Source organism: Panulirus ornatus, chromosome 11 (genome assembly GCF_036320965.1).
Source record: "Panulirus ornatus isolate Po-2019 chromosome 11, ASM3632096v1, whole genome shotgun sequence".
Classification (NCBI taxonomy): Eukaryota; Metazoa; Arthropoda; class Malacostraca; order Decapoda; family Palinuridae; genus Panulirus; species Panulirus ornatus.
In genome coordinates, this window is record NC_092234.1 from 70763519 (window position 1) to 70775224 (window position 11706).

The 11706-nt window shown below is 42.2% G+C and overlaps 1 protein-coding gene across 2 annotated transcripts in view; it reads left to right on the top strand.

The window, feature by feature from the left end:
- LOC139751631 (dihydrolipoyllysine-residue succinyltransferase component of 2-oxoglutarate dehydrogenase complex, mitochondrial) overlaps positions 1 to 5581 on the top strand; it is a 199599-nt gene extending 194018 nt beyond the window's left edge. For both annotated transcript variants that reach the window (XM_071667250.1, XM_071667251.1), the window contains exon 10: positions 4906 to 5581. In XM_071667250.1, coding sequence (XP_071523351.1) covers positions 4906 to 5040 — 135 coding nt within the window. In that variant the 3' untranslated portion in view covers positions 5041 to 5581. The remainder of the gene's footprint in view (positions 1 to 4905) is intronic.
- Positions 5582 to 11706: the final 6125 nt, after the last annotated feature.

Below are 11706 nucleotides of genomic sequence, written 5' to 3' on the forward strand. Positions count from 1 at the left end.
TGTGTGGATCAGGTGTTTGCTTTGAAGAATGTATGTGAGAAATACTTAGAAAAGCAAATGGATTTGTATGTAGCATTTATGGATCTGGAGAAGGCATATGATAGAGTTGATAGAGATGCTCTGTGGAAGGTATTAAGAATATATGGTGTGGGAGGCAAGTTGTTAGAAGCAGTGAAAAGTTTTTATCGAGGATGTAAGGCATGTGTACGTGTAGGAAGAGAGGAAAGTGATTGGTTCTCAGTGAATGTAGGTTTGCGGCAGGGGTGTGTGATGTCTCCATGGTTGTTTAATTTGTTTATGGATGGGGTTGTTAGGGAGGTGAATGCAAGAGTTTTGGAAAGAGGGGCAAGTATGAAGTGTGTTGGGGATGAGAGAGCTTGGGAAGTGAGTCAGTTGTTGTTCGCTGATGATATAGCGCTGGTGGCTGATTCATGTGAGAAACTGCAGAAGCTGGTAACTGAGTTTGGTAAAGTGTGTGAAAGAAGAAAGTTAAGGGTAAATGTGAATAAGAGCAAGGTAATTAGGTACAGTAGGGTTGAGGGTCAAGTCAATTGGGAGGTAAGTTTGAATGGAGAAAAACTGGAGGAAGTAAAGTGTTTTAGATATCTGGGAGTGGATCTGGCAGCGGATGGAACCATGGAAGCGGAAGTGGATAATAGGGTGGGGGAGGGGGCGAAAATCCTGGGAGCCTTGAAGAATGTGTGGAAGTCGAGAACATTATCTCGGAAAGCAAAAATGGGTATGTTTGAAGGAATAGTGGTTCCAACAATGTTGTATGGTTGCGAGGCGTGGGCTATGGATACAGTTGTGCGCAGGAGGATGGATGTGCTGGAAATGAGATGTTTGAGGACAATGTGTGGTGTGAGGTGGTTTGATCGAGTAAGTAACGTAAGGGTAAGAGAGAGGTTTGGAAATAAAAAGAGCGTGGTTGAGAGAGCAAAAGAGGGTGTTTTGAAATGGTTTGGGCACATGGAGAGAATGAATGAGGAAAGATTGACCAAGAGGATATATGTGTCGGAGGTGGAGGGAACGAGGAGAAGTAGGAGACCAAATTGGAGGTGGAAAGATGGAGTGAAAAAGATTTTGTGTGATCGGGGCCTGAACATGCAGGAGGGTGAAAGGAGGGCAAGGAATAGAGTGAATTGGATCGATGTGGTATACTGGGGTTGACGTGCTGCCAGTGGATTGAATCAGGGCATGTGAAGCGTCTGGGGTAAACCATGGAAAGCTGTGTAGGTATGTATATTTGCGTGTGTGGACGTATGTATATACATGTGTATGAGGGTGGGTTGGGCCATTTCTTTCGTTTGTTTCCTTTCGCTACCCCGCAAACGCGGGAGACAGCGACAAAGCAAAAAAAAAAAAATAAATACATAGTTATTCATGATTACACTGTTTTAAGAGTTGTTTAGAAGGTGCACTTAACTTTTATTATCATATGCTTGTCAAAATATATAGTACTGTTGGATTTTAGATTGGTTTTAACTCTATTTCCATTAGAAAGTTCTTGTGTAATTCATAAATTGATGAGGGAATTTCAGCAGTCTCAGTATCAATGGGTAATGATCACTTATTACACTAATTTTAGTAGGTGTTCAATAATTCTCTATTTATAGCAGGTATTCAACCTGTACTCTTACCATTTGTTATCCACTTGTCAGAGTATATAGTACTTTCTATATTTTATGTAGATTTTTACACTGTTCCATTAAGAAATACCTTACCAAATTCATAAACTTATATGGGGAATAGTACTTTACTTTCCAGCCTATGAATCCTGCATGGTTCAGTGAACCAGCCCCATATACTAGGTGGGACTGAAGGTCATAAATTGTAGTTAAGTTGTGTATGTGTCCACTTTTGGTGAGTGCGAGGCATTTGAACAGTAAGTGGTGGTTGTTCTTGCATCATGGGCATGAGTCTTGTGATATGTTTAGAAAGTGTTCATAATGTTTTGGAGCAATGAGTGGTTTCCAAAGTATGAGAGAGTAAGTGTTTTGTATCTTGGGAGTGTAGGTTCTGTTAGATGCATATTGCTGGTGGGGTGGTTTTTAAGATTTGGTTGGGATGATGGTCATTTAGTGTTTGTTTGGTCATTTTTATTTGTATATGTAATGTCATTTTTGTGTTAGGGAAGGAGAACTGTGAATAATAATAACATATGGAGAGAATGAGATACGAAAAATTGACAAAGAGGATATATATGTCAGAGGTGAAGGGAACAGTGAGAAGTGGGAGACCAAATTGGAGGTGGAAGGATGGAGTGAAAAAGATTTTGAGCGATCAGGGCCTGAACATACAGGAGGCTGAGAGGCGTGCAAGTGATAGAGTGACTTAGAACGATGTGGTATAGCAGGGTCAGTGTGCTGATGGACTGAATTAGGGCATGTGAAGCATCTGGGGTAAACCATGGGAAGGTTTGTGGGGCCTGGATGTGGATAGGGAGCTGTGGTTTCATTGCATTACACATGACAGCTAGAGACTGAGTGTGAATGAATGTGGCCTTTTTTGTGTGTTTTCCTGGCACTACCTTTCTGAACCGGGGTGTGTGTGTGTGTGTGTGTGTGTGTGTGTAGCGATGCTGTTTCCTGTGTGGTGGGGTAGCAACAGAAATTGATGAAGGCAAGCAAGCATGAATATGTACATGTATATGTATGTTTGTGTATGTATATGTGCGTGTATGGGCATTCGTGTATATGTATATGAGTTTATGTATATACATGTGAATGTGGGTGGGTTGGGGCATTCTTTCATCTATTTCCTTGCACTACCTCGCTAATGCGGGAGACAGTGATTAAGTATAATAAAATAAAATGTGTGGATGGACCATTCTTTATCTGTTTCCTTGTGCTACCTTGCTGACTTGGGAAACGATGATTAAGTATAAAATGATAATGATAATAATAATAATAGAAGCAGTGAAAAGTTTTTATCGAGGATGTAAGGCATGTGTACATGTAGGAAGAGAGGAAAGTGATTGGTTCTCAGTGAATGTAGGTTTGCGGCAGGGGTGTGTGATGTCTCCATGGTTGTTTAATTTGTTTATGGATGGGGTTGTTAGGGAGGTGAATGCAAGAGTGTTGGAAAGAGGGGCAAGTATGAAGTCTGTTGTGGATGAGAGAGCTTGGGAAGTGAGTCAGTTGTTGTTCGCTGATGATACAGCGCTGGTGGCTGATTCATGTGAGAAACTACAGAAGCTGGTGACTGAGTTTGGTAAAGTGTGTTAAAGAAGAAAGTTAAGAGTAAATGTGAATAAGAGCAAGGTTATTAGGTACAGTAGGGTTGAGGGTCAAGTCAATTGGGAGGTAAGTTTGAATGGAGAAAAACTGGAGGAAGTAAAGTGTTTTAGATATCTGGGAGTGGATCTGGCAGTGGATGGAACCATGGAAGCGGAAGTGGATCATAGGGTGGGGGAGGGGGCGAAAATCCTGGGAGCCTTGAAGAATGTGTGGAAGTCGAGAACATTATCTCGGAAAGCAAAAATGGGTATGTTTGAAGGAATAGTGGTTCCAACAATGTTGTATGGTTGCGAGGCGTGGGCTATGGATAGAGTTGTGCGCAGGAGGGTGGATGTGCTGGAAATGAGATGTTTGAGGACAATGTGTGGTGTGAGGTGGTTTGATCGAGTAAGTAATGTAAGGGAAAGAGAGATGTGTGGAAATAAAAAGAGCGTGGTTGAGAGAGCAGAAGAGGGTGTTTTGAAATGGTTTGGGCATATGGAGAGAATGAGTGAGGAAAGAATTGACCAAGAGGATATATGTGTCGGAGGTGGAGGGAACGAGGAGAAGTGGGAGACCAAATTGGAGGTGGAAAGATGGAGTGAAAAAGATTTTGTGTGATCGGGGCCTGAACATGCAGGAGGGTGAAAGGAGGGCAAGGAATAGAGTGAATTGGATCGATGTGGTATACCGGGGTTGACGTGCTGTCAGTGGATTGAATCAGGGCATGTGAAGCGTCTGGGGTAAACCATGGAAAGTAGTGTGGGGCCTGGATGTGTGGAAAGGGAGCTGTGGTTTCTGGCATTATTGCATGACAGCTAGAGACTGAGTGTGAACGAATGGGGCTTTTGTTGTCTTTTCCTAGTGTTACCTCGCACACATGAGGGGGGAGGGGGATGGTATTCCATGTGTGGCAAGGTGGCGATGGGAATGAATAAAGGCAGACAGTGTGATTTGTGTGCATGGGTATATATGTATGTGTCTGTGTGTGTATATATATGTGTACATTGAGATGTATAGGTATGTATATTTGTGTGTGTGGACGTGTATGTATATACATTGTGTATAGGGGTGGGTTTGGCCATTTCTTTCGTCTGTTTTCTTGCGCTACCTCGCAAACGCGGGAGACAGCGACAAAGCAAAATAAATGAATAAAAAATATGATTATTATTGTTCCCATCTCCTTTGTAATGTTTTCCTAATCTCCATACCTTTATATATGTCCCTCCCTAGCCTTCAGTCTTGTTTCTGTACTTCAAATCAGTTTTTTAAAGTATTCTTTCCATACTGCTTATGTATATATTTGATGCCCATTCTCTTTGGGAACACACATCAAGGGGATGGCCATGGCAAAAGAATCTCCACTTATTCTTGTCCTTACTTGCCTCCTTTGCATACACCATTCCATGCATTCTTCTACAATTTTTTTTCCTCCTATACTCTTTCACTGGAGGTAGATGAGTATTCTTTCCATCTCTTAAGAATTTTTTTTTTTTTTTTGTCAATTAATCTCTTAAACTTTAATACATCCATACATTTCGTCTGTTTCCTTGCGCTACCTCGCAAACGCGGGAGACAGCGACAAAGTATAAAAAAAAAAAAAAAAAAAAAAAAAAAAAAAACATTTCACTTGCATTTAAAACTGTGTTATACTAACTACATTAATGTTTTGGTATTTTTAACTCAGATTGTGATCAAGCCAATGATGTACATTGCATTGACGTATGATCATCGACTCATTGATGGTAGGGAGGCAGTTACGTTCTTGCGGAAGATCAAGCAAGCTGTAGAGGACCCCAGGATCATGCTTTGTGGTCTTTAGAGGCATTTTGGTTAAGCTTACCAAAAACAGCTCAGAAACATTAGTCATTTATTAGTCTTGGCTTTATGCATTGTGTGAATATTATTGAAACTTTATGCAAGACAAGAAATTCAGTTACTTCTAAATTTGTGCAGCTTTTTTTCATTTTTGATTTGTGAAGTCATAGGTGTTGCACAATTTTGGTTTGAGAAAGCATGTATTAATATGTCTACCTACCTAATTTCCTGGGCCAATGGTTTCTTGTGTAGTAAAAAAGAGCTTTGTAAAAGAAATGGGAATAGGAAATTAATTTGCAGTATATTTTTTATAATTTGTCAGATACTGGTTCTTGAAATGTTCAGAAAAGACTGCTGATTGTAGTATCTTTTACCTTTGTATATATCTGTAATATATATCTTTAATTGTTAATGCTGCATTCATAGTTGGAACATGGTTTCCTTCTCTCCTTCTTGTGGCTTGAACCAAACACCCCATATGTCCTGATCTGTCATGAATGAGTGATGCACACACATACGTATAATAAACGTTTTTTCAAGCAAAAGGATCACTTTTATTTATCCCAAAATTCTTTTTACATGGTTGGTAAATGATCAGTGTGAAGAGTGACTGCAGTGTCCATCATATCCTAGTCAGACTAGGACTAGTATGACCTTAAATTTCACCACCAGTAGTGATGAGTATAACCACACTTATTCCTTTGCATCATTTGAAATTCACACTCTCACACACACTTTATCATTTTTTTTCACACTTTCACCTCTCTGCCATGCCTTGGCAACTCTCAGACTTTTGATAATCATTGATGTGATCCACTGCTTTGTTAAGATCTGTAGCAAACCATAACTTAATATCTCTCATAGAAAAGTGTTCATTTTGTGCTCAATGTTCATCTGAATATTCATATGCAATTACTTAGCCATCGTATATATCCCTGGGGATAGGGGAGAAAGAATACTTCCCACGCATTCCTCACGTGTCGTAGAAGGCGACTAAAGGTGACGGGAGCGGGGGGCTAGAAACCCTCCCCTCCTTGTATTTTAACTTTCTAAAAGGGGAAACAGAAGAAGGAGTCATGCGGGGAGTGCTCATCCTCCTTGAAGGCTCAGATTGGGGTGTCTAAATGTGTGTGGATGTAACCAAGATGAGAAAAAAGGAGAGATAGGTAGTATGTTTGAGGAAAGGAACCTGGATGTTTTGGCTGTGAGTGAAACGAAGCTCAAGGGTAAAGGGGAAGAGTGGTTTGGGAATGTCTTCGGAGTAAAGTCAGGGGTTAGTGAGAGGACAAGAGCAAGGGAAGGAGTAGCACTACTCCTGAAACAGGAGTAGTGGGAGTATGTGATAGAGCTTAAGAAAGTAAATTCTAGATTGATATAGGTAAAACTGAAAGTGGATGGAGAGAGATGGGTAATCGATTATTGGTGCATATGCACCTGGGTATGAGAAGAAAGATCATGAGAGGCAAGTGTTTTGGGAGCAGCTGAATAAGTGTGTTAGTGGTTTTGATGCACAGGACCGGGTTATAGTGATGGGTGATTTGAATGCAAAGGTGAGTAATGTGGCAGTTGAGGGAATAATTGGTATACATGGGGTGTTCAGTGTTGTAAATGGAAATGGTGAAGAGCTTGTAGATTTATGTGCTGAAAAAGGACTGGTGATTGGGAATACCTGGTGTAAAAAGCGAGATATACATAAATATACGTATGTAAGTAGGAAAGACGGCCAGAGAGCGTTATTGGATTACGTGTTAATTGATAGGCGCGCGAAAGAGAGACTGTTGGATGTTAATGTGCTGAGAGGTGCAACTGGAGGGATGTCTGATCATTGTCTTGTGGAGGCAAGGGTGGGGATTTGTGGGGGTTTTCGGGGGGAGGAGAGAATGTTGGGGTGAAGAGAGTGGTGAGAGAGAGTGAGCCTGGGAAGGAGACTTGTGTGAGGAAGTACCAGGAGAGACTGAGTACAGAATGGAAAAAGGTGAGAACAAAGGAGGTAGGGGGAGTGGGGGAGGAGTGGGATGTGTTTGGGGAAGCAATGTTGGCTTGCGCGAAGGATGCTTGTGGCATGGGAAGCGTGGGAGTTGGGTTGATTGGGGGGGTAGTGAGTGGTGGGATGAAGAGGTAAGATTATTAGTGAAAGAGAAGAGAGAGGAGTTTTGGGTGATTTTTGCAGGGAGGAGGTGCAATTGAGTGGGAGAAGTATAAAAGAAAGAGACAGGATGTCAAGAGAAAGGTGCAAGAGATGAAAAAAAGGGCAAATGAGAGTTGGGGTGAGAGACTATCAGTAAATTTTAGGGAGAATAAAAAGATGTTCTGGAAGGAGGTAAATAGGGTGCGTAAGACAAGGGAGCAAATGGGAACTTCAGTGAAGGGCGTAAATGGGGAGGTGATAACAAGTAGTGGTGATGTGAGAAGGAGATGGAATAAGTATTTTGAAGGTTTGTTGAATGTGTCTGATGACAGAGTGGCAGATATAGGGTGTTTGGGTCGAGGTGGTGTGCAAAGTGAGAGGGTTAGGGAAAATGATTTGGTAAACAGAGAAGAGGTAGTAAAAGCTTTGCGGAAGATGAAAGCCGGCAAGGCAGCAGGTTTGGATGGTATTGCAGTGGAATTTATTAAAAAAGGGGGTGACTGTATTGTTGACTGGTTGGTAAGGTTATTTAATGTATGTATGACTCATGGTGAGGTGCCTGAGGATTGGCGGAATGCGTGCATAGTGCCATTGTACAAAGGCAAAGGGGATAAGAGTGAGTGCTCAAATTACAGAGGTATAAGTTTGTTGAGTATTCCTGGTAAATTATATGGGAGGGTATTGATTGAGAGGGTGAAGGCATGTACAGAGCATCAGATTGGGGAAGAGCAGTGTGGTTTCAGAAGTGGTAGAGGATGTGTGGATCAGGTGTTTGCTTTGAAGAATGTATGTGAGAAATACTTAGAAAAGCAAATGGATTTGTATGTAGCATTTATGGATCTGGAGAAGGCATATGATATAGTTGATAGAGATGCTCTTTGGAAGGTATTAAGAATATATGGTGTGGGAGGCAAGTTGTTAGAAGCAGTGAAAAGTTTTTATCGAGGATGTAAGGCATGTGTACGTGTAGGAAGAGAGGAAAGTGATTGGTTCTCAGTGAATGTAGGTTTGCGGCAGGGGTGTGTGATGTCTCCATGGTTGTTTAATTTGTTTATGGATGGGGTTGTTAGGGAGGTAAATGCAAGAGTCTTGGAAAGAGGGGCAAGTATGAAGTCTGTTGGGGATGAGAGAGCTTGGGAAGTGAGTCAGTTGTTGTTCGCTGATGATACAGCGCTGGTGGCGGATTCATGTGAGAAACTGCAGAAGCTGGTGACGGAGTTTGGTAAAGTGTGTGGAAGAAGAAAGTTAAGAGTAAATGTGAATAAGAGCAAGGTTATTAGGTACAGTAGGGTTGAGGGTCAAGTCAATTGGGAGGTGAGTTTGAATGGTGAAAAACTGGAGGAAGTGAAGTGTTTTAGATATCTGGGAGTGGATCTGTCAGCGGATGGAACCATGGAAGCGGAAGTGGATCATAGGGTGGGGGAGGGGGCGAAAATTTTGGGAGCCTTGAAAAATGTGTGGAAGTCGAGAACATTATCCCGGAAAGCAAAAATGGGTATGTTTGAAGGAATAGTAGTTCCAACAATGTTGTATGGTTGCGAGGCGTGGGCTATGGATAGAGTTGTGCGCAGGAGGATGGATGTGCTGGAAATGAGATGTTTGAGGACAATGTGTGGTGTGAGGTGGTTTGATCGAGTAAGTAACGTAAGGGTAAGAGAGATGTGTGGAAATAAAAAGAGCGTGGTTGAGAGAGCAGAAGAGGGTGTTTTGAAATGGTTTGGGCACATGGAGAGAATGAGTGAGGAAAGATTGACCAAGAGGATATATGTGTCGGAGGTGGAGGGAACGAGGAGAAGAGGGAGACCAAATTGGAGGTGGAAAGATGGAGTGAAAAGGATTTTGTGTGATCGGGGCCTGAACATGCAGGAGGGTGAAAGGAGGGCAAGGAATAGAGTGAATTGGAGCGATGTGGTACACAGGGGTTGACTTGCTGTCAGTGGATTGAATCAAGGCATGTGAAGCGTCCGGGGTAAACCATGGAAAGCTGTGTAGGTATGTATATTTCCGTGTGTGGACGTGTGTATGTACATGTGTATGGGGGGGGTTGGGCCATTTCTTTCGTCTGTTTCCTTGCGCTACCTCGCAAACGCGGGAGACAGCGACAAAGTCTTAAAAAAAAAAAAAAAAAAAAAAAAATGATTCATGGTTATTGGATTACGTGTTAATTGACAGGCGCGCGAAAGAGAGACTTTTAGATGTTAATGTGCTGAGAGGTGCAACTGGAGGGATGTCTGATCATTATCTTGTGGAGGCTAAGATGAAGATTTGTATGGGTTTTCAGAAAAGAAGAGTGAATGTTGGGGTGAAGAGGGTGGTGAGAGTAAGTGAGCTTGGGAAGGAGACTTGTGTGAGGAAGTACCAGGAGAGACTGAGTACAGAATGGAAAAAGGTGAGAACAATGGAAGTAAGGGGAGTGGGGGAGGAATGGGATGTATTTAGGGAATCAGTGATGGATTGCGCAAAAGATGCTTGTGGCATGAGAAGAGTTGGAGATGGGTTGATTAGAAAGGGTAGTGAGTGGTGGGATGAAGAAGTAAGATTATTAGTGAAAGAGAAGAGAGAGGCATTTGGACGATTTTTGCAGGGAAAAAATGCAATTGAGTGGGAGATGTATAAAAAAGAGACAGGAGGTCAAGAGAAAGGTGCAAGAGGTGAAAAAGAGGGCAAATGAGAGTTGGGGTGAGAGAGTATCATTAAATTTTAGGGAGAATAAAAAGATGTTCTGGAAGGAGGTAAATAAAGTGCGTAAGACAAGGGAGCAAATGGGAACTTCAGTGAAGGGCGCAAATGGGGAGGTGATAACAAGTAGTGGTGATGTGAGAAGGAGATGGAGTGAGTATTTTGAAGGTTTGTTGAATGTGTTTGATGATAGAGTGGCAGATATAGGGTGTTTTGGTTGAGGTGGTGTGTAAAGTGAGAGGGTTAGGGAAAATGATTTGGTAAACAGAGAAGAGGTAGTAAAAGCTTTGCGAAAGATGAAAGCCGGCAAGGCAGCAGGTTTGGATGGCATTGCAGTGGAATTTATTAAAAAAGGGGGTGACTGTATTATTGACTGGTTGGTAAGGTTATTTAATGTATGTATGACTCATGGTGAGGTGCCTCAGGATTGGCGGAATGCGTGCATAGTGCCATTGTACAAAAAGGCAAAGGGGATTAGAGTGAGTGCTCAAATTACAGAGATATAAGTTTGTTGAGTATTCCTGGTAAATTATATGGGAGGGTATTGATTGAGAGGGTGAAGGCATGTACAGAGCATCAGACTGGGGAAGAGCAGTGTGGTTTCAGAAGTGGTAGAGGATGTGTGGATCAGGTGTTTGCTTTGAAGAATGTATGTAAGAAATACTTAGAAAAGCAAATGGATTTGTATGTAGCATTTATGGATCTGGAGAAGGCATATGATAGAGTTGATAGAGATGCTCTGTGGAAGGTATTAAGAATATATGGTGTGGGAGGCAAGTTGTTAGAAGCAGTGAAAAGTTTTTATCGAGGATGTAAGGCATGTGTACGTGTAGGAAGAGAGGAAAGTGATTGGTTCTCAGTGAATGTAGGTTTGCGGCAGGGGTGTGTGATGTCTCCATGGTTGTTTAATTTGTTTATGGATGGGGTTGTTAGGGAGGTAAATGCAAGAGTTTTGGAAAGAGGGGCAAGTATGAAGTCTGTTGGGGATGAGAGAGCTTGGGAAGTGAGTCAGTTGTTGTTCGCTGATGATACAGCACTGGTGGCTGATTCATGTGAGAAACTGCAGAAGCTGTTGACTGAGTTTGGTAAAGTGTGTGAAAGAAGAAAGTTAAGAGTAAATGTGAATAAGAGCAAGGTTATTAGGTACAGTAGGGTTGAGGGTCAAGTCAATTGGGAGGTAAGTTTGAATGGAGAAAAACTGGAGGAAGTAAAGTGTTTTAGATATCTGGGAGTGGATCTGGCAGCGGATGGAACCATGGAAGCGGAAGTGGATCATAGGGTGGGGGAGGGGGCGAAAATCCTGGGAGCCTTGAAGAATGTGTGGAAGTTGAGAACATTATCTCGGAAAGCAGAAATGGGTATGTTTGAAGGAATAGTGGTTCCAACAATGTTGTATGGTTGTGAGGCGTGGGCTATGGATAGAGTTGTGCACAGGAGGATGGATGTGCTGGAAATGAGATGTTTGAGGACAATGTGTGGTGTGAGGTGGTTTGATCGAGTAAGTAACGTAAGGGTAAGAGAGATGTGTGGAAATAAAAAGAGCGTGGTTGAGAGAGCAGAAGAGGGTGTTTTGAAATGGTTTGGGCACATGGAGAGAATGAGTGGGGAAAGATTGACCAAGAGGATACATTTGTCGGAGGTGGAGGGAACGAGGAGAAGTGGGAGACCAAATTGGAGGTGGAAAGATGGAGTGAAAAAGATTTTGTGTGATCGGGGCCTGAACATGCAGGAGGGTGAAAGGAGGGCAAGGAATAGAGTGAATTGGATCGATGTGGTATACCGTGGTTGACGTGCTGTCAGTGGATTGAATCAGGGCATGTGAAGCATCTGGGTGTAAACCATGGAAAGCTGTGTAGGTATGTA